The 23,848-nt window shown below is 45.2% G+C and overlaps 1 protein-coding gene across 2 annotated transcripts in view; it reads left to right on the forward strand.

Moving 5' to 3' along the window:
• Positions 1–6,192: 6,192 nt before the first annotated feature.
• Positions 6,193–23,848, forward strand: part of RPN2 (ribophorin II) — a 58,524-nt gene continuing 40,868 nt past the window's right edge. For both annotated transcript variants that reach the window (XM_073606524.1, XM_073606526.1), the window contains exons 1-4: positions 6,193–6,283; positions 17,703–17,896; positions 20,676–20,771; positions 20,868–21,043. In XM_073606524.1, the coding sequence (XP_073462625.1) occupies positions 6,274–6,283; positions 17,703–17,896; positions 20,676–20,771; positions 20,868–21,043 (476 nt within the window). In that variant the 5' untranslated portion in view covers positions 6,193–6,273. The remainder of the gene's footprint in view (positions 6,284–17,702; positions 17,897–20,675; positions 20,772–20,867; positions 21,044–23,848) is intronic.

Genomic DNA, 23,848 nt, shown 5'->3' on the forward strand with positions numbered 1-23,848 from the left:
ACTCACGGGTGCTGGCTCTGCACAAGCTTGAGGAAAAAAAAGAGGATCCTGGACGGCCGCACACCATAGAAGGCATCTATATTGATATGAAAAAGTAAAATACAAATGCAGTCACTTCATGTACAGGGAAAAGCAGGAAAAATAGCTAACGCGTTTTATGCCCTATTGTGGCGCTTATTCATAGCTAAATGAATAAAAGTTTGATCAGACTTCAGGTTTTGATGGCCTACACAATCAAACTCTAGGACAACACCCAAGAGATAGGATACACTTGGGATATGAAGCTGAATTTTAAATTAAAGCTTGAAGGCAAAGTAGTATAATAATGTGGTAATATAATGATATAATAATGCCTGCAAAGGTCCACCAAACTAAAAAAGTTTATTAAGTGAACCAATACGCATACATATATACATGTGTACTAGACACATGATTGTTTTCATTATTTGCATAATTCAAATTCTCCCATTGTGTGCATCCATAACCTTGGGATAAAGACCATGATAAATACTAAAACAATACAGAACAATGGCAGAGTATCAAAATAACAACACTGATTTCCAAATTGTAAATGAAAAATAATCTCAAAGGAAACCTGTATATAAATGATTAATAAACAAAATTCATGAAAATGCAAAACCTGCTGAATTTATACAAAATCACAAAATGACATATACATGAAATTGATGTGTAAATACTTTATTATATCATTATATTACCACATTATTATACTACTTTACCTTCAAACTTTAATTTAAAATTCAACTTCATATCCCAAGTGTATCCTATTTCTTGGGTGTTGTCCTAGAGTTTGATTGTTTAGGCGGGTCTCCTTTTGAGATCATTTTTTGGTTGGCCATCGAGACCTGAAGTCTCTATATATGCCCAATGATCAAACTTTTAGTCATTTAGCTATGAATAAGCGCCACAATAGGGCGTGAAACACGTTAACTATTTTTCCTGCTTCTTCCTGTACAAGAAGTGACTGCATTTGGATTTTACTTTTTCATATCAATAAAGATGCCTTCTATGGTGTGCGGCCGTCCAGGATCCTCTTTTTTCCTCGACCCTGCTTTGTACACTGATACGCAGTCAAGTTGGAACAGGAAGGGGTCATCCACAAACTGTTCCCACAAAGTTGGGAGCATGAAATTGTCCAAAATGTCTTGGTATGCTGACGCCTTAAGAGTTTCCTTCACGGGAACTAAGGGGCCAAGCCCAACCCCTGACAAAAACAACCCCACACCATAATCCCCCGTCCACCAAATGATTTGGACCAATGCACAAAGCAAGGTCCATAAAGACACGGATGAGCAAATTTGCGGTGGAGGAACTTGACTGGCCTGCACAGAGTCCTGACCTCAACCCAATGCAACACCTTTGGTATGAATTAGTGCAGAGACTGCGAGCCAGGCCTTCTCATCCACATCAGTGCCTGACCTCACAAATGCGCTTTTGGAAGGATGGTCAAACATTCCCATAGACACACTCCTAAACCTTGTTCACAGTCTCCCCAGAAGAGTTGAAGCTGTTATAGCTGCAAAGGGTGGGCCAACTCAATATTGAGCCTTACGCACTAAGACTGGGATGCCATTAAAGTTCATGTGCGTGTAAAGGCAGGTGTCCCAATACTTTTGGTAATATAGTATATGTTAGTTGTTGTTTGTACACATAGTACAGCCCAGAAACAATAGTGTGCATAAAAATACTGACCCTGACCTTGACTTTTGACCTTGGCCTTTGACCCTGGCAGCCGCCGTTTACGGCACGGGCTCAGAAGGAAGGAACGGCACTTGTAGGCCATTCCTTCAGAGCACATGCGCCAGTAATGTCACTGGCTGCATGCACTGGAAATATCTCCTAAACTGTACAGGTTTAAGAGATATTTTCAATACCTATAGGTAAGCCTTATTATAGATTTACCTATAGGCAGGGCAGGACTGGCCTAATGGCATACTGGGCCGTCTGCCCTGGGGCCACTTTGAGCTGTGGCTCAAGCAGGGCCAATCCTGCGCGACTGCACTGCGCACCAAAGCTTCTGTGCTGTCCTCCCTCCTCCTTGTATTTGGCACACATACACAGCGGCGATCTCCTGCTGTGTCATGGAGCTGGGGGTCCGTCTGAGCTGTTCGGTGGCGCTGTAAGAAAGTCCCGCCTCCTAGACCGGCTTCTGTAATTGGCGGAACACTGATCCAATGGGGCATTGCATCAGTGTGACGTGTGTCACAGGAGGCGGGCCCCAATTACAGCAGCCGCCTAGGCGGGCAACCAAAATCCAAGCTTCATTACACAGGAGATTGTGATCCAGGTACTGGTGGGCACTACACAGGTTGGCTGCATCTGGTGCGCTGCATTTGGTGGACTGCATTTGGTGTTCTGCATCTGGAGGGCAGCATTTGGTGGGCTGCATTTGGTGTTCTGCATCTGGTGGGCAGCATTTGGTGGGCTGCATTTGGTGGGCTGCATTTGGTGTTCTGCATCTGGTGGGCAGCATTTGGTGGGCTGCATTTAGTGGGCTGCATTTGGTGTTCTGCATCTGGTGGGCTGCATTTGGTGTTCTGCATCTGGTGAGCTGCATTTGGTCTTCTGCATTTGGTGGGCTGCATCTGGTGGGCTGCATTTGGTGTTCTGCATCTGGTGGGCTGCATTTGGGGGCCTGCATCTGGTGTTCTCCATTTGGTGTTCTGCATCTGGTGGGCTGCATCTGGTGGGCTGCATTTGGTGTTCTGCATCTGGTATTCTGCATCTGGTATTCTGCATTTGGTGTTCTGCATCTGGTGGGCTGCATCTGGTGGGCTGCATTTTGTGGGCTGCATTTGGTGGGCTGCATCTGGTGGGCTGCATTTTGTGGGCTGCATTTGGTGGGCTGCATCTGGCGGGCTGCATTTGGCATTCTGCATCTGGTGTTCTGCATTTGGTGGGCTGCATTTGGTGGGCTGCATCTGGTTGGCTGCATTTGGTGGGCTGCATCTGGTGGGCTGCATCTGGTGGGCTGCATCTGGTGTTCTGCATCTGGTGAGCTGCATTTGGTCTTCTGCATTTGGTGGGCTGCATCTGGTGGGCTGCATTTGGTGTTCTGCATCTGGTGGGCTGCATTTGGGGGCCTGCATCTGGTGTTCTCCATTTGGTGTTCTGCATCTGGTGGGCTGCATCTGGTGGGCTGCATTTGGTGTTCTGCATCTGGTATTCTGCATCTGGTATTCTGCATTTGGTGTTCTGCATCTGGTGGGCTGCATCTGGTGGGCTGCATTTTGTGGGCTGCATCTGGCGGGCTGCATTTGGCATTCTGCATCTGGTGTTCTGCATTTGGTGGGCTGCATTTGGTGGGCTGCATCTGGTTGGCTGCATTTGGTGGGCTGCATCTGGTGGGCTGCATCTGGTGGGCACTGTACAGGTGGGCTGCATTTGGTGGGCTGCATCTGGTGTTCTGCATTTAGTGGGAATTACACTGGTGGGCTGCATTTGGTGGGCACTGCTCAGGTGGGCTGCATTTGGTGGGCACTATACAGGTGGGCTGCAATTGGTGGGAATTGCACTGGTGGGCTGCATCTGGTGGGCTGCATTTGGTGGGCTCTGCACAGGTGGGCTGCATTTGGTGAGAATTGCATTGATGGGCACTGCACAGGTGGGCTGCATTTGGTGGGCATTGCACTGGTTGGCACTGTGCAGGTGGGCTGCATTTGATGGGCACTGCACAGGTGGGCTGCATTTGATGGGCAATGTATTGGTGGGCATTGCACTGGTGAGCAGCATCTGGTGGGCATTGCACAGGTGGGTTGCATTTGGTTGGTACTGCACAGGTGGGCTGCATTTGGTGGGAACTGATAAGGCTGCATTTGGTGGGCACTGATTAGCTGCATTTGATGGGCACTGATAAGCTGCATTTGGTGGGCACTGATAAGCTGCATTTGGTGGGCACTGGTGAGGGTGCATTTGATGGGCACTGGTGAGGCTGTATTTGGTGGGCACTGGTGAGGTCAGCATCAGCGCCGTCAAGCCAGTCTGAAGGGGGTTAGTGATGTAAGGGGGGAGTGAATACAATAATGTAAGGGGGCACTGATATAAAGTTTCCCCCTTAAATTAGCCACCCCTTACCTTAGTGTATTCAACCTTCTTTTGGGGACACTAGTTCTGGTGACCTGGGGGTTCCCCAAGGAATTCCCTTCATTTACAAGGATTTCCTCTCACTTGTTTGGCTATGGGACAGGAAGTGAAGGGAAATCTCCGCAATGGCACACAGATGGTGAAAAAAAAAATCTGACAGGGGTTATAACCAGTGGGGGCCGCTACATTAGGGGTGCCGCCCCCCCCCCCTAAGCCATGCACCTGGCCCCTAATCTACACATAGCCCCCAACTGTCCCTGATTTGGAGGGACTGTCCCTGATTTGGAGCAATGTCCCTCTGTCCATCTTTCCACCTCATTTGTCCCTCATTTTGGTCTGATCCATATACTTGAATATAAAATGCACTTTTTATCTTTTATCTGCCCTTGTTTCTCAGTGTTAAACCTTTCATCCAATTTCTAAATTGCTGCATTTGTACATTTTAAAAGCCAATATAAAGGAATAGTAGTGGTAAATAAAAGTCCTTGTGGATTTAATTAACCTTTTTTTTGGTTAGTTCTCCTTTAAAGGGGGTGTGGCAGGGGGCGTGTCCTATGCCTACCTTCATTTTGTTAGTAGGTGTCCCTCATTCCCATCTCAAAATTTTGGGAGGTATGTCTACATGTAGGGTGCTGGACGCATGGATACCAATGTTTTTTTTTTTTTATTATTATTTGAAGCATGAGGCTCTAATTGGCGTCAAAAAGTTGTGTTACATTAGCGAATTAATATTCGCTAATGTCTTCCTGCTTCTCCTTCTGGCCAATCAGGAAGCAGGTCCTGAGACCCGATTGGCCGCGAGTCCTAAGCCCTGATTGGCTGGCAGGAGAAGCGACCGTCGGGACTCTGGAGGAGACGCAGGGGGGAAGCCGCGACCTGGATGGGGTAAGTGCGGGGCTGGCAGGGGGTCTGACAGGCGAGCGAAGCATCGATCGAGCGATGAGGGGGGAGCAGCGATTGATCGAGTGAGGGGGGTGGGGTGGCCGCCCCCCCCCCCAAGAAAATTGAGCACCTGCCGCTATTGGTTATAACTCTCCCTTACTCTATCCAAAATGATAAAACAAAGTTTTGCTCATAGCTCTACTTTAAAGTAGTGCAGTGCCCAATAGTAAAAAAATGGCCTGGTTGGAAGGGGGGTAAAATCTTCTACAGCTGAATTGGTTATATCTCTACTTTATCATACCTCCAAACTTTCTGAGATGGGAATGAGGGATACCTACCAGAAAAAGTATATAGTCATAAGACACGCCCCCTGCCACACCCCCTTAAAGGAGAATTATACAAACAAAAAGATTAGTTGAACCCACGAGTGCTTTTTTTTTTTTTTGTTACCACTATTATTCCTTAATACTAGATTTTAAAATTTACAAATGCAGCAATTTAGAAATTGGATGAAAGGTTTAGCGCTGAGAAACACATTTTAAAAGATAAAAAGTGAATTTTATATACAACTATATAGATCAGACCAAAATGAGGAGGAAAGAAGGACAGATGGAAGCTATGCTTTACTTTTACAAACTCCTCTGTCCCTCTCCATAGAACTTGTCTCTGACAGAAGTTACAGAGGTAGCCCAGCCAGGCTCCAACACGTCACCCCATTGGTCAGCACACCTGCCAATCATTCCCATCATGCGCAAACACGTCACCCCATTGGTCAGCACACCTGCCAATCACTCCCATTATGCGCCAACACGTCACCCCATTGGTCAGCACACCTGCCAATCACTCCCTTCAGGCGCCAACATCCCACCTCCCCAACCTGAGCGGGTTAACGCTCCTGTGGTGACGAGGACAACATTAATCCCCGCCCCTCTGTCTCGGATTGTCAGCCGATTGCACCAATCACACACAGACACATGCACGTCGCGCCCCGCCTTTATTTGGCGCCGACCATTCCCTGACATACAGGGGGGGTGCGCCTAGTTGAGTAGATCACACACAGCGGCAGTATCTAAATTTCTCTGTGCTGTAGTATAATAAAATGACTGGAAAACGTGTACTATTTGTAGTCTGTATGTCTGGCGCCTGAACGTGTTGTTTCATTATAAATAAAGCTTTTTTCAATATTGGTATCACCCCCATCCCGCCCAGTGTATGGGTCCTCCCCCGGTGAGCCCCGGAACTCGTGTGAGGAGGGGGCGGAGGACGCTGTGAGGGGGAGCGGACAACATGGCAGCGAGTGAGTAGCTGAGTGTATGGGGGATACAATGAATTGAGGGGGTTTTATATTGTGTGGGGCGGCCAGCTGCTGCTGTACTACAAGTCCCAGCTTTCCCTGCCGGCTGTGTGTGTGGCCGGTGGTGGTGTGTCAGTGGTCAGCCTTCTCCCCGGTGTGTGTGAGGCCTCACTTGTCACATTGTCATAGAGACTCATACAGGCAGAAGGAGGGTCAGTCCAGACAAGGCCTCAGATTTCTACTATATAGAACAGACAAGGGGAACCTTCCTGAAGGGAAAGAGACAAATGCAAAGTGTTCTCTGATTGGACAAGGCGTAGAGTGTGATGTCACTCCCCTTCCCTCTCCACCTCATCCAATCAGACAACGACCTGCATTCCTTCAAAAAAATGCGAAGCATTCTTAGAATGGCGTCCGCGCCGAGCGGCCCGACCTCCTCCTGCGCTCACCGAGCGGCGGGGCAACGAACGATCCCAAGGAGCCGCATGAGAAACCAGGACTGTTGTGGTGGGTTGAACTTAAAGCCGAGCTCCGCCCAAAAATGGAACTTGCGCTTTTCAGGGGGGGGAGCAGATACCTGTCCAATACAGGTATTTGCACCCACTTCCAGCATACACTTCCACAGGAGTCTATGCCTCTTCCCGTCCCCCCGCTGTCTTCTGGGAGACACACGGGTCCCAGAAGACAGCAAGGACCAGTGGGATCGCGCAGCACAAGTCGCACATGCGCAGTAGGGAATCGGGAAGTGAAGCCACAAGGCTTCACTTCCTGATTCCCTTACCGAAGATGGCGACGCCTCCACCTGAGAGCCGAGGGGTGGGTCGGATTCGGGTGCCGACATAGCAGGGGCCCAGGACAGGTAAGTGTCCTAATTTTAAAAGTCAGCAGCTGCTGACTTTAAAAAAAAAAAAAAAAAAAAAAAAAATTAGGCGGAACTCCGCTTTAAAGTAGAACTATAGGCAACACTTATAACGCCTGTAAGGTGTTTTTTTATTATACGTGATCACATTGCCTCTGTTCTCAGCTGCATAAGAGCTGGGGGAGAAGAAACAGCATCACACAGAGCTTCCCAGTGAATGGCTTTGTGTGTGTGTGTGTGTGGGGGGGGGGGCGTGTCAGGTCAATACTGCCCAGGAGGAGAGCAGGCTGAGTTCCCAGTGTAGCTAGAGAACTGACCATGCTGTGCTCTCTTGGCTAGTGTGATCAGTTTTTAATAGGAAAGCCGTGGGACTGGCAGGAACACCAGGGATTTCACATAAAGGAAGCAATACAAAGAGAACAGGATATGTGTTCATACAAGTAGATGGTACAGCAGGCACATATCAGGAATATGAAGTGTTGGGGTAACAAACCCTTTATTTCTGCTCCAATATTATTTTGGACCTGGGAAAGTCTGTAAGTAGATAAATATGTAGAAAACAAACACCTGGTGCTAGGAGTACTGGGTACAACCGCTAATGAAATTGATTTCTTTTACGCGGAAGGTTGGAGGAGGGGTTGTAAAAATGGGTGGCTGAGCTGCGGATTTACCACCACCCAAGCTGGCAGGCAGTTACCTCAAAGCAGGACGATCAATGGATTACGAGATCGCTCACCAGCATTGAAAACTACAAGCTGCCTGCCACAATGGCAGAGCCCCACATGGCTGCATTGTTTTTCAATAGGAGACAGCGGGTGCAAGGAGAAGATCCCCAGCCCGTTGTCACAGCCGTGCCATTGATCGACAGAAATCTGTGAATGAAAAAAAAACGACATGTCCCATCTGCCACAGCAGCAGACAGCTTGTAGTTCTTAACGAGTTACCAGGTCAGTCATCTGCACCCTCGTAGTTCACTGACACATCCTGCAACTGAGAACCTGTCTGCTTGTACAGAGGTACAGGCAGAGAGATGTCTGCAGGAGCCTCACATTGCACCCGCCATCCACTGACCACAGGTGCCATGCTTTGCAGGCTCCAAGGTTTAAATACATAAACACTATTTTTTTTTTTTTTTTACTTGCAAAATATGTTCATGGCAGGAAGTGGGAGCAAATACCTGTATTAGACAGGTATCTGCTCCCTCCTCCCCCCTGAAAGGTGCCAAATGTGACACCGGAGGGGGGGGAGGAATCCAAAAAGTGGAAGTTCCATTTTTGGGTAGAACTCCAGTTCACACCACATGCAGTCCTGCAGTTTTCTGCATCAAAATTGCATGGAAAGTAGGTTATATGGTTTTCAATGGCATAGTTCACACCAGTGCTTGCAGTTCCAGTGCGTTCCAGTTCCAGAAAAAAAAAGTAGAACATGCTGCATTTTGTCTGCACTGGACTGTACTGGAACGCTGTAAAACGCACACCTAAATGCATAAAAAACGCACTGCAACACACTTGTCCTTATTTAAGGTTAAGAAAAAAGAGGGAGGAAAAAAAACACTGGGCTGCATCAAAAACGCCCATGCAGAAAACCACCTGGAACGCATCCGGACTGCGTTTCTATGGTGTGACCAGACTAAGTTCCGTGTGCTTTTTTTCCCGCACAAAATGCATGTAGTGTTTTCCATGTATTCCAATGGCTCTAGTTCACACCATGCAGTCAGTTTCTGCACTGGAACCTGACTGCATGGTGTGAGCTAGAGCCATTGGAATACATGGAAAACACTGCATTCATTTTAGTGCAGAAAAAAAGTGCACGGAACTGTGTCTGGTGTGAACTAGCACTTAAGGTTAAGAAAAAAGAGAGGGGGAAAAAAATCACTGGACTGCGTCAAAAACGCACTGGAACGCATCAAAAAATGCGCATGCAGAAAAGCACCTGGAACGCATCTGGACTGCGTTTCTTTGGTGGGCCAGTTCACATCATAGAAACAGTCCGGATGCGCTCCAGGTGCTTTTCTACATGCACGTTTTTGGTGCGTTTTTGATGCAGTCCAGTGCTCCCCCCCCCCCCCCCCCTCTTTTTTTCTTAACCTTAAAGACAAGTGTGTTGCAGTGTGTTTTTGGTGCATTTAGGTGCGTTCCAGTGCGTTTTTGATGCGTTTTATAGCGTTCCAGTACAGAAAAAATGCAGCATGTTCCACTTTTTTTTCTGGAGCTGCACACTGTGCCATTGAAAACCATATCCCCTACTTTCCATGCGTTTTTGATGCAGAAAAAAAACCACACTGGACTGCATGCGGTGTGAACTGGCCGTAAAACAGCTGTCAGTTTATTTTTGTCATCCGGTGGCACCGTCGGATCATTTCTTGGGTGAGCTGGCAAAAATGGTAATGCTTCCCGCCGCTTCTGACCGTGCTCCAGGAGCTCATGAGCCACTCAGAGTGGTGTCATGAAAAAGCCATCCGCCGCCTGTTAAAAAAAAAAAACTACCAGGGTTATGGCTGATCTCTTCAGCTAAATCTCCGTAAACCACATATTGTATGTGTGTATATAAGTGTGTGTGTGTGTAATAAAAATATTTTTATATTCGGTTGGCAAGGACATATAGACAACAATTGGTTTTCATGTGCCTCATTCACATCTCAACGTTGGTGTGACGAGCTGCGTTAAAATGCACCATGTCTGCATTATTCTGCACTGGATATCACCGCACAGTGCATTGAAGTTCTGTACAGGGACATGAATTGTCTTTATATGACACTTCAAACAAAGTTAAGAAGAAAAAAAAAAGTGTAAACACACATCACATTGCCCCTTGTGGGAGTCGGTGTTCTGTCGAACAGCTGGCGTGACGTCAACACTGCGCATGCGCAGATCGTTGGAGGCAACCAGCAAAGCTCTGCAGCAATTGACAACATCTGGGTCTTCTTCGTCATGACATCCTATTGATTGGGGCACTGTGTGCCGTATACAGCCATCATGTTCGATCCGGATAGTTACTTTACTGCAGGGCTTTGCTGATCGTCATATAATGCCTCTGATGATCTGCGCAGAGTTGACGTCACGCCAGCTGATCAGAGGAGTGGGGGAGGGATGAGTCATTGGTGAGCCAAGGAGAGCTGGAGGGGGGTGGATGAGATAGGAGACCGCAGAGATCCATGTGTATTCATCAAGAGAGGAGAGATGTGCAGGCAAGCAATAGTGTGAGTGTGTCGGTCTGTGTATATATACAGTGCCTTGCAAAAGTATTCACCCCCCCCCCCCCCCCTTGGCATTTTTTGTGTTTTGCTGCCTCACAACCTGGAATTAACATGGATTGCTTGAGGATTTGCATCATTTACAGAACATGCCCACAACTTTGAAGATGTTTTTTCCTTAATTGTGAAGCAAACAACAAATAGGACAAAATAACAGAAAAAGTCAATGTGCATAACTATTCACCCCCCTAAAGTCAATACTTTGTAGAGCCACCTTTTGCGGCCATCACAGCTCCAAGTCACTTTGGAGAAGTCTCTGAGCTTACCACATCTTACCACTGGGATTTTTGCCCATTCCTCCTTTTGAAAAACTGCTCCACCTCCTTCGAGTTGGATGGTTGTGAACAGCAATCTTTAAGTCTGACCACAGATTTTCTATTGGATTGAGGTCTGGGCTTTGACTAGGCCATTCCAACATATTTACATGTTTCCCCTTAAACCACTCAAGTGTTGCTTTAGCAGTGTGTCTGGGGTCATTGTCCTGCTGGAAGGTGAACCTCCGTCCTAGCCTCAAATCACACACAGAGTGGTACAGGTTTTGCTAAAGAATATCCCTGTATTTAGCACCATCCATCTTTCCCTCATCTCTGACCAGTTTCCCAGTCCTGACTGCTGAAAAACATCCCCACAGCATGATGCTGCCACCACCATGTTTCACAGTGGGGATGGTGTTCTTTGGGTGATGTGATGTGATGTGATGTGTTGGGTTTGCGCCAGACATAGTGTTTTCTTTGATTGCCAAAAAGTTCAATTTTAGTCTCATCAGACCAGAGCACCTTCCTCCATACATTTTGGGAGTCTCCCACATGCCTTTTCCCAAACTCAAAACGTGCCATTTTGTTTTTTGCTGAAAGTAATGGCTTTCTTCTGGCCACTCTGCCATAAAGCCCAACTCTATGGAGCGTACGGCTTATTGTCGTCCTATGTACAGATACTTCATTCTCTGCTGAGGAACTCTGCAGCTACTCCAGGATTACCTTAGGTCTCTGTGCTGCCTCTCTGATTAATGCCCTCCTTGCCCGGTCCGTTAGTTTTGGTGTGCGACCTTCTCTTGGCAGGTTTGCTGTAGTGCGATGTTCTTTCCATTTGGTTATGATAGATTTGATGGTGCTCCTAGGGATCATCAAAGATTTGCATATTTTTTTATAACCTAACCCTGACTTGTACTTCTCAACAACATTGTCCCTTACTTGTTTGGAGAGTTCCTTGGTCTTCATGGCAGTGTTTGGTTAGTGGTGCCTCTTGCTTAGGTGTTACAGCCTCTGGGGCCTTTCAAAAAGGTGTGTATATGTAATGACAGATCATGGGACACTTAGATTGCACACAGGTGGACATCATTTCACTAATTGACTTCTGAAGGTAATTGGTTGCACCAGAGCTTTTTATGGGCTTCATAACAAAGGGGGTGAATACATACACACATGCCAATTATCAGTTTCTAAAAAATAGTTTTATGTATATATTTTTCTGATTTTACTTCACCAACTTAGACTATTGTGTTTTGATCTCTCACATATAATTCGTATTAAAAAAATTGAACTAAAGGCTGTAATGTAACAAAATAGGTAAAAAGCCAGGGGGGTGGGGGGGGTGAATACTTTTGCAAGGCACTGTATGTTTGTCTGTGTAAATCCAGAAAGTGAAAAGGCAGCAGCTTCAGCTGCCCACAGTTAAAATGGATGCAGCCAGACTTGGTGGAGGGAAATTTCTGCAGCATATTTGACAAGTACAGAATCACAGTACAGTAATACCTTGGATTACGAGCATAATTCGTTCCAGAAGAATGCTTGTAATCCAAAAACACTTAGAGCCCTTGCACACTGGGGCGGGGGCGGCGTCGGCGGTAAAACGCCGCTATTAATAGCGGCGTTTTACCGTCGGTATGCGGCCGCTAGCGGGGCGGTTTTACCCCCGCTAGCGGCCGAGAAAGGGTTAAAAACCACCGCAAAGCGCCTCTGCAGAGGCGCATTGCCGGCGGTATAGCCGCGCCGTCCCATTGATTTCAATGGGCAGGAGCGGTAAAGGAGCGGTATACACACCGCTCCTTCACCGCTCCGAAGATGCTGCTAGCAGGACTTTTATTACCGTCCTGCCAGCGTATCGCTCCAGTGTGCAAGCCCTCGGGGCTTTCACACAGGAATACATGCAGCGGCACTTTTGGGGCGGTTTGCAGGCGCTATTATTAGCGCAATAGCGCCTGCAAACCGCCCCAGTGTGCAAGGGCTCTTAAATATCAAAGCAAGTTTCCCTATAGAAAATAATGGAAACTCAGATAATGCGTTCCACTGCTTGTCTATGCAGTACCGCATGTGGCCAGAGGTGCGGAGACACTCAGGAACCGAGTGTTTCCGAGCGGCTCCTAACTTGAATCCTGCTGGTCTTGCGAGACAACGCTCGCAAACAGTCAGGATTTTTTTAAAGAAAACAGCTTGTATTGCATAACGCTCGTAAACCGTGTTGCTCACAATCCGAAGTTCCACTGTGTATATAAAAAAAAAAAATGCAAAGTGGTTGGAGGGAAGCTTCAGAATGGCAAAGATGTTTTTATTACAAATTATGTGAGCAGACTGAAGTTCCTCTTTAACTATTTACATTAATAACAGTTGTAGTGGTGCCCCAAAATTTCTGCACCGAAAATTCAGGATGCACGTGGCCGAAACTGATATATATATATATATATATATATATATATATATATATATATATATATATATATATTTATTAGTGTGTGTATATATTTAGATATTTTAGTCGACTTTGTAATTGTCATGAATTTATTATCGGCACCTTTTTAAAGCGGTGTTAAAAATCTTGCTTGGTGCATATTTGGCAAACTGCACCAAAACAACACCTCCCCATTGAAAACACAGCAAGAACACATCAAAAATGCTCCTGTGTTGTGTTTTTGATGCATTTTTGAGTCACATGACCTATGAAAAACACCATAAGCAAGGCAAAATCTCAGGCGTTTTCGGCAGCCATCATCTGCACTTTTTTTACTTTCTTTCGACTCAACACCGAAAATCCTATTTTCAGCTGATAATTTTTGGCAGCCGAAATTTCGATCGCTACACAGTTGCTTTTGCTGAGTGCTGCTCCACTATTCACATAAAGCTTTGTATTCTGTGAGTAAATACAAGGCTTCTTCTGATTGGCAGAGGCAGGTGGATGACGTCATGATCTTCAGCCTATTGCCCCGTACACACGGTCGGACATTGATCGGACATTCCGACAACAAAATCCTAGGATTTTTTCTGACGGATGTTGGCTCAAACTTGTCTTGCGTACACACGGTCACACAAAGTTGTCGGAAAATCCAATTGTTCTGAACGCGGTGACGTAAAACACGTACGTCGGGACTATAAACGGGGCAGTGGCCAATAGCTTTCATCTCTTTATTTATTCTGAGCATGCATGGCAATTTGTCCATCGGATTTGTGTACACACGATTGGAATTTCCAACAACGGATTTTGTTGTCGGAAAATTTTATAGCCTGCTCTCCAACTTTGTGTGTCGGAAAATCCGATGGAAAATGTCCGATGGAGCCCACACACGGTCGGAATTACCGACAAATCCGACCGTGTGTACGGGGCATTACTCATGTCCTGCTGCCAGAACCCAGCACTCTATGTAGCTGAGGGTATGTATAGTTTATACAGCACACTCAGTGGGCACATCAGTTAGTTAGCAAAAGAAATTGTTTCGATTGAAACCCAAACTTTTTTTTTTTCACTTTTAGCTAGAGGGGGGAATAGTTGGATATTTTCTTCTGGATTTTAACACACATGGGTCTATTTATAATTGGCTTTTACACAAGATTCACACATCTTTCACACCAGATTTACACATTTTTCTAATCGGATTTGGTTGGAGAAATGTGCGAATCCTAAGTAAAAGTTGGGTGAATCTTATGTAAGGCCGGGTTCACACTGCTCCGACGTGAAAGTCATGCGACAATGCCAGGCAACTTCGACGTGACTTTGAAGCAACTTTGGGTAATGCCTGTGTAATCTTCCTGTAATGTTAGATCCAAATCACATCAATTAAGGTGAGGATTCGACTTGAATGCGACTTCCATTCAATTCTATGGGCTGAAGTCAGACCAAAGTAGTGCAGGAACCTTCTCCAAAGTCGGACCGGCACGAGTCAGATCAGTTAAGACGGCTCTCATAGGGAAACATAGATTTTTACATGTCATGCAGCATGTAAAGTCAGAGCGATTGTCGCAATAGTGTGAACCCGTCCTTAAAGCATTTATAAACAGACCTTAGTGTCACCCGAATGAGAAGGGGAAAACCTCACTAATCGGAGACACCATTTGAAACCTTATAGCTTTATAAATCGTTCTCCACTCTTCTGAAAAAGGGAAGGAGAAATCTCATTGAAGCTACCAGTAAAGCAATTTTATTGCCATACATGCTACTGTATGATTGTACAATCCCCTTGAGATTTACCAAAACTATATAAAATGAGGACAAACCTAAGTTGATGGTAGTTCTAAAGGAGATTGTACAATCGGATTGTAGTGTGTGTGGTCAACCTAACAGGGACACAGCTTTAAAAAACTGACAGTTTGTAAATTTTCATCCCTTTATTAAATAAAAAGGCGGAGGGGTGTTTAATATCAACTTGGTAGTATCTTATTATTATTATTATTATTATTATTTTATTTTTTTTCTTTTAAAGAGGAACCAAGCCCACCTATTTGCGGTTTCCCAAAACCGCGACATTCAAGAAGTGCCGTAAATACCTGTCACATAATAACATTCACAGTTGCCTGTGCTCTCAGCTGAACTATCAAGCCATCATTGGCTGGTATCCTAACTTATCACATGTGCAGGGCCATGATAACTGCAGATCAGAGGATAAGATGGCAGCTTTCTTACCTGTGAAGGATTGATGGGTTTAGCTATACTGTAACACATTTTAATTTGTTTGATACGTTTATGCAGTGGTGGTCAACTTGAAAATGATAGAGGGTCTTAAGTTTAGCCCCCGACACTTCTGGAGGGCTGCACAATGGCAGTGCATTTTGCTACTTTAAAGTGGATGTTTACCCGAAATTTTTTATTTTTTTTTTATATCATTATGTAGACTAGAGTATAAGATTTCCTATCATTTGAGCCCAGTCTTGCCACACAGTTAATCCATCCATTATTGTTCAGTGAGAGAAATCTTGACAAACTTTGTCAAATCCTCCCCCTTGCTGTGAGTGACAGCTTAAGACACATGCATTATTTTTTAATTCCCTCCCCCACTCCTTTCTTCAGCAGCTCTGCAAGGATTGGCTGTTCCACACCTCAGCATGATTTGGCATGCGGAAGTCATGTGGTTACTTTCCTGTCTTTTCACTGGATGTTAGAGAAGTTCAGTTAGAAATACACAGGAGAAAATGCATATTGACAAGGGGAGTGTAGAGGTGGGCGGGGAGTCTACTGACATCACGACTCCACCCACCGAGCTCCAGACAACAGACCCACCCACAGAATCTGCAGTTTTTCAGCTCTCATAACAGACAGAGGGGAGACATTTGACAGGTAAAGATACATGCAGGAGGCGTGTATATCCTTATAGATAACCCCTTTGGCAGCAGTTTAGAAAGGGTGACATTGGGTTTACATCCACTTTAATGCTCTAAAACTTTGGCCCTGCTTCATTTTTTAGTGTATCCCAATGCACACTGAAGAAGTTGGAGTACAATAACCCCATCGGTGTCAGCGGACGCAATAAAAACCCCCATTATTGGTGTCAGCAGACGCAATAAAAACCCCCATCATTGACGTCAGCGGACGCAATAAAAACCCCCATCATTGACGTCAGCGGACGCAATAAAAACCCCCAGCATTGACGTCAGCGGACGCAATAAAAGCCCCCAGCATTGACGTCAGCGGACGCAATAAAAGCCCCCAGCATTGACGTCAGCGGACGCAATAAAAGCCCCCAGCATTGACGTCAGCGGACGCAATAAAAGCCCCCAGCATTGACGTCAGCGGACGCAATAAAAGCCCCCAGCATTGACGTCAGCGGACGCAATAAAAGCCCCCAGCATTGACGTCAGCGGACGCAATAAAAGCCCCCAGCATTGACGTCAGCGGACGCAATAAAAGCCCCCATCATTGACGTCAGCGGACGCAATAAAAGCCCCCAGCATTGACGTCAGCACTATTAACCCTTCTCTGTACATTGCTTGTATGGGGGAATTATTAATAGTACTCCCCGCATTAGTGATCATGATCATGACAGTGAAATTATTGAACCCCCCCCCCCCTTCTGCCCAATTGGTGGTCGTGGCAGTGAAGTGTTCACCTCCCCATTCTTTTCCTCCACCAAAACTTAACTCTTTCAGTGCCAGGAATGTTTCTTATCGCATTCAAGGACCCAACAGAAAAGGTGCAGGAGTTAGGGTTTGTCTCCACTGGAATCAAACATGGTGGGTTTTTTTTTTTCTGCCCCTAAAATACCAAAAAACATCTCGTACAACCACTACGGGGCAATTGATAGGCATGGTAACCATAAAAATGGTAGCTTTGCGGCATGTCAAAAAGAGCAGCAACAGGGTGCAACCATCCAACTTTCCAACCCAAGAGAAGTCACACATGTTCATAAACTGGTTGCAAATGCTATGAGGCCCCATTCACACCTGTGCTTTGAGCTAACGTGCTCTTTTTGGGTGTTTTTTATGCAAAAGCATTGGGCAGTCCAGTCATTTTAATGGGCTGCCCTACGTGTGACAAAGGCACCAAAGAATCTCCTGCACATTTCCAGGGGTGAGCCATGAGTGTTTTTGAGGGCCTTAAAAACATGAACTGTGTTTCAAACCATTTGCGACCATTAAATATGCAACACTGGCGGAGACAGGCCCTTAGGAGGGTGAGGTGGAGTCCAACCTTTTGAAGGAAAAGTAAAGACATGCATGTGGGCTCTTGTGGCAACAGGTCATGTGATCTGGTGTGATCGAGGATCAGAGTTTAGGTGGAAATACACCTAATCTCTCCATCTCCCCTTTGTAAGTTGCAGCTGGTGGGAGGGAACTCTGACCCCCTCCGACAACGCCTAGAGCAAAGAACACCCACCCAGTAGTGGGTGATGTCACCGGTCTGTAAGTAATACAGACGCGTTGTCGGCCCCCCCACATTAAAAAGGTGCTGTATAGTCAAAATGTCTACATTAGGATAAAGCAACCTGAAACGCTTGTGTATGTTGACATTTGTTTCAATAATTGATCTTCCTTTGTGTGCACCGCCATGAGACTGGGTTCTGATATATATGTTTTCTTTTCAATAAACACACTGTTTTTTGTTTTCTACAGATCCACGTTTGGTGTTCTTCCAGGCATTTGCCCTTCTTGCCAGTGTCCAGGCCTTGACTCCAAGCCACTACCTGAGTCAGACAGATGTGGAAAGGCTTAAAGGGGTTCTAGAACACCCATTGTCTAACTTGGAGAATGCTTATTATTACATTGTGGGATTTGAGCACCTGGGTGCCAGCATCTCCGATGAAAAAGTGAGTGTGCTGAGCAAGCTGTGGGCTTTGATTATTAAGCATTAGTTCTGACTGATATATAAATAGTATATATGTATATGTGTGTATATATATATATATATATATATATATATATATATATATATATATATATATAATTTTCACGATAGTTTTTTTAATGTGAATCTAACCTGTGAAGTTTGGTCCACATTACTTTGTCAGTTCAATTTAACAAGGGAGGGAATCTAGAGGCAATTTACTAACCAGAATGTATACCCATCAGCTATAAAAGTTAAGCCTCAGCGCCTTGTAGAGTTCATTTACATGGATGGATATTGTTGACATCCGCTACTATCTGCACTGTTGCTGTGGCTTCAGGTTGAAAGTCATAACCAAAGTACTGTGGCATCTTTTTTGCATACCTGATACTTATAGTGGTTGTAAAGGCGGAAGGTTTTTTTTTTTTTTTTTTTGTATCTTAAAGCAGACTGTGCATTAAGATAAAAAACCTTCTGTGTGCAGTAGCCCCTCACGGCCCCCTAATACTTACCTGTTCCCTAGTTCGATCCAGTGATGTTACACAAGAGACTCTACTGTCTGGGGCTCTCCCCCCTGATTGGCTGAGGCACACAGTGGGCACCATTGGCTCCCTCTCCTTTCAATCTAAGTCGGTGAGCCAATGAGGAGGGGGGATGGGGCCGAGCTGCGGCTCTGTGTCTGAATGGACACACACACAGCAGCAGCTCAGCTCGGGTGCCCTCATAGCAAGCTGCTTGCCGTGCGGGCAGGAGGTAGGGACCAGGATCGCCGGCTAGGGACCCGAGAAGAGGAGGATCATGGGTGCTCTGTGCAAAACCACTTCACAGAGCAGGTAAGTATAACATGTTTGTTATTTTTAAACCATAAAAAAAAAAAGACTTTAGGATCACTTTAAAATTGGGGACTGTATACTGCATAAGCAAATCTGGCGATCTGGACTGCGATCGCATTGTGGTGACATTAAGTACAATACAGGACTACTACTTAACCATCCCCTACTTAAACCATATCTAAAGGAAAGTGTTGTGGGTTTTTTTTTTTTTTTTTTGGATAAAGTATTAGGGATTAACATCTGTAAAAGGGCGTACACGCCTAGTGCATTACTGAAGGTTTATTATTTGAAACAAAACATACAGCCAAATGTATACAGGCATTGCATAATGTTAAAACTCAATCCAGTGCAGGAATAACATGCCCAAACACACTGTAACGCTGCGCTGCCACACTAATGCGTTTTGGGGGAGGCAACCCCGTTAGAGCTCTGAAGAAGTGGGTGTGTTCCCCGAAACACGTCAGATTGCCAGTGCAGCATTATGGTGTGTTTGGCCATGCTATTTCTGCACTGAATTGAGATTTAAGCCTAGTTCATACAGGCCGAATGTTGGACGGTATAATAGAAACCGTCCGACGTTCAGACCGTGTGTACAGAAGCCAGCTTCTGTGGAAGGGGCGTGACCAAAAAAGGTCTGCTGATCGGCTTCTGACCAGCACTCTAATCCAATGGCTAAGAGCGCTGACCAGAGTGTTCTGACAGTAGGGGGGCCCCTGTCAGAACACAATAGAACAGCAGGAGAGATCACTGTACTAACATTGCATGGTTAGTACAGCGGCTCCTCCTGAGCTGTCAGGTTTTTTTTTTTCGTTTTTTTTTTTTTTTTTTTTTTTTTTTTTTCGTTCAGCCCTGCTGTGTTGAACGAAAACTAGTAGTGTGTACCAGGCTTTAGTGTCATACAGCGGCTGTATGTTTTGTAATGCACTAGTGCGCCCTGTGTGCGCTTTTACAATTGTCTGCTAGATTCCCTGATCTGAGGAGGGCAGCATTGACGATGCAAACCTGAAGGATGTTATTCCATTGATTTTGAATGATGAACTGCACAAGTAGACTCGGAGGCAGAACTCTATGTGCTGGAAGTGTTTTGTGCCTTGAAGAGAAACATGACTTTGAGCCACTGACCTGAATTAAACATTCAGATAAGGACCTTTTTTATTTGTTTTGTTTTTTTAAAGTTTTGCTAAACCTAAAAACGTCTTTTACCTTAATGGATTGTTTGCATTAAGCTAAACGTTTTCAATTTTGCTGAGCCCCCCCGCCCTCCCCACCCCTCCCCTGTATGTAGAGTAAGAGAGGGGAGAAGAGATCAGCACTGTGCACGGCTGCATCTACTCTCCCTTTACTTCCTCTTCACACAGCATTCAAGAAGCAGCAGGAGCCATTGCTGCTGTCAATCAAATGCAGTGAAGAGGAAGTGGGGGGCAGGCCTAAGTACCGCTGTGTAAGCGGCTGGCTATGGTAGACATAAAAAGACGAGGAGCCAAGATTGCCGCCGGGGACCCCAGAAGAGGAGGATCAGGGGCTATTCTGTGCAAAACCACTGCACAGAGCAGGTAAGTATGACATGTTTATTATTTAAAAAAAAAAAAGATCTGACTTTAGTAACACTTTAATGATTTTCTTGATCTGTATACTTCTTTGGATCAATGACTCAAAGTCTAAGGGTAAAAAAAAAAAAAGTGTGTTGTGTGTTTTTTTTTTTTTTTTTTTTTTTTTTTTTTTTGTGCATCACACTTGCTGCATTTTTGATGCGCTGGTTAAATTGTGAAAAGGCATGTTATGTAGAATTCAGTGGGAATGCATGTAAAACACGCCACACACAGGTGGACTGGTCCTTACTCTATATTGTAACTATCAGACTATAAATCTAATTGGTATATTGATGTTTACATAGTATATTGTAAGCATTGCATCCGCTCTCTTCCACAGGCTGCCTGTGATTTCATCCGCTCAAATGTAGACACCAGTAACGTGGATTCGCTGTTCTATGCCGCTCAGTCCAGTCAAGGCCTGAACAACTGTGAGGTGGGTAACACGGTAGAATCAGTTGATTTACTTATATTTCTATTGCGTGGTAGTATGATATAAAATGTGCAATATGTCCTCTAACTCTCTTTATAGGTACCAATCTCCAATGAAACCCGTGATTTGATTCATGGTGCCATCAGTGAGGACTCCTCAGTCACCCAGATATACCACGCAGTGGGTGCCCTCGCTGGCTTTGGCCTCCCTCTGACTTCGCAGGAAGTAGTCGGTGCCCTCACCACCAGACTGAGCAAGGAAGAGAATGTCTTGGCGTAAGTAACTCTGTAGCATGCATTGTGCTAATTGTAGATAACAGTGGAGGAGCTGTAGTTTTTCTGCCTGGTGTAGAAAACACTTGCCTAAAATGTGGCTGATATTGGTAGTATTTACACCTTTACCTACAGATGTTATGGGGGGAGGTCAGCTAAGCCCACTGTTTCATAAAGTTAGGTTTTCTCATTGTTGGACTGAATTTCATGTAGTTGTAATGCCTATTTTTTTTATTTTTTTACATTAAAATAAAAGGGTGAACTTACTTGCTCTGTGCACATAGCGGTCTTTTACTTCCTCTTCCGGACTCCCCCCACCAGCGTTCTCTGCTTCTGCTCTACAACCAGTGCCCCCCTCAGCAAGCTATGCGCTGAGGAGGCATGTGTGGGCTTTCTCCCGAGCCAGGGCTGTGTGTTCCCTGCTCTCTCTTCACATGATTTGTCTGACAGACAATGGCTCCTGCTGCTCGCAGAGCCTCCTGTGAATGCAGGAAGAGGGAGCAGTGCTGCTGCAGAAGGGACAGTGCTGGATCGAGAGAGGACACCCTTAAGGGCTGGTTCACACTAGGAACTACATGTGAGTCACACAGGAACGCTGTGCGGATCCTCTGTTTTACATGCAGTTGTGTGCAGTGGGAGTTCAGCCTAGAAAAAACACTACACCGCACCGAATGTAGTACGTGCAACCCTAATCCTAATGGCACCCCCATGCACTGGAAACCGCAGCACAGCTTCCCGCACTGCGCTTGCGGTTTTCCCTGCGGACACCATTTTTAAAAAATGGTGCAGGGATCTTTTCCCTGCGTTTTCAGGAGCACAGCGCAAAACGCGGCTCTCGGAGCCGCACAAGTTTGATCCTAGCCTAAGAGACATCTTGCATGTAGGTGTCAATTCTTATGGTCCTGGCTGCAAAAGTAATGTTACATTTTTGTATTTCTTTGCACTGGGAAATATAAAAATTTTGCACAAAAATAAAAAGTGTGCTTTTAAAGTTTTTTTTTTTTTTTTTTTTTTTTTTTTTTTCCCCTTTTTTGCACAACACGGTTGCACAAGGGAAGAAAGGCTGTTGAGCTTTGGGATCTGTTTCACAGAAGTGTTGAGAAATGTTAAATTTGTCATTTCTACCCAGCAGCTAGAGTTCTCTATTGTGTCGGCTAACGTTAAAAGAGAAGTATGGCTTCTCACCTTGATGGCTGCAGCACCGATCTCAGCTGCAGCTGTTCCCCCACCTCCTCTAAGACCAAGAACTGAGCGAAAAACACAGCCGATCGCTCAGTACTCAGCCTTCAGACTGCAGAGTGCTGGTGACTGTCAGCTGGAGCGCCGAGCTGTGTAAGGGGTGGGAGCAGCTGGCTCATTCTCCCAGTGAATCGCTGAGATACTAAGCAAGCTGCTGGTCCAGACATCTGGGTGGATCCCAACTGTAAAGTTGGTATTTTACATAGGCCTGGACCAGCTGAGTGACTGTTTTAGCCTGCTGAAAACTGGTCACAGGGGTGCAGAACAAACTGCACTCCTGTAATCCATAGGAGAGGCATAGCCAAAATAACTTTGGCTATACTTCTCCTTTAACCACTTCCAGTCCTCCCCATGACAGTTACAGGGCGGCTCTTCTGTGCAGAATCACTTCTGTGTGTATATATACGTGATTCTGCACTTCTGTTGTGAATATTCATAGCAGGTGCCAGGCACTCAATGTCTTCCGGCATACACCGATCATCGGTAATGCACACAGAAAAGGGATCTGCCTATGTAAACAAGGCAGATCACCGTCCTGACACAGGCGAAGTGATGAATTGTGTGTTCCTGCAAAGAAGGAATAGAATCAATCCATCTCTTCCCCTATTGAAAGCGCCTCACTGTTTACACAAAAACACTGGCTAGGCACACAGTTAACCCGACTGATTGCCCTAGATGTTTAAGCCCTTTCCAGCCAGTGTCATTAGTACAGTGACAGTGCATATTTTTAACACTGATCACTGTGTTACTGTCACTGGTTCCCACAAAGTTTCAAAAGTGTCAGTGTCCATTTGTCCACCTCAATATCACAGTCCTGCTATAGGTTGCTGATCGCCATCACTAGTATAAAAAAAAATTCCATAAATATATCCCTTAGTTTGTAGACGCTATGACGTATGCGTAAACCAATCAATATACGCTTTTTTACCAAAAATATGTAGCAGAATACATATTGGCCTAAAACATTTATTGGATGTGTTTTATAGCAGAAAGTAAAAAACGCAGGGTCCCCCCCCCCCCCCAAAATTGTCAGTCTTATTTGTTTATAGCGCAAAAAATAAAAAACGCAGTGGTGATCAAATACCACCAAAAGAAAGCTCTATTTATGGGGGAAAAATTACATATTTTATGTACAACGTCGCATGACCGCGCAATTGTCAGTTAAAGCAACACAGTGCTGTATCACAAAAAATTGTCCTGGTCATGAAGGGGGGTAAATCTTCTGGAGGTGAAGTGGTTTAACTGCTGTACTGAAAAAAAATATAGTAAAATAGAGCTGAATATTTGAAGAAACCGTTGTATGCATATGAATAAAATGGGAGCGCTATTGATCACCCTCTCCTGGCCGCTTTGTAGGGCTGCATATGGCCTAAAAAAGGAAAGACTAGTGCTCTGCTCTTTCTTCAAAAAAGAATGTTCTGTAAAAAAAAGAAAATGTTATTGGTGATACGTTTTTGAAACCTTAAAACACACACTGGGGATTATTTACTAAAGGCAAATACACTTTGCACTGCAAGTGTACTTGGAAGTGCAGTCGCTGTATATCTGAGGGGGACATGTAAGGAATAT

The sequence above is a fragment of the Aquarana catesbeiana genome, linkage group LG12 (genome assembly GCF_042186555.1).
Source record: "Aquarana catesbeiana isolate 2022-GZ linkage group LG12, ASM4218655v1, whole genome shotgun sequence".
Lineage (NCBI taxonomy): Eukaryota > Metazoa > Chordata > Amphibia > Anura > Ranidae > Aquarana > Aquarana catesbeiana.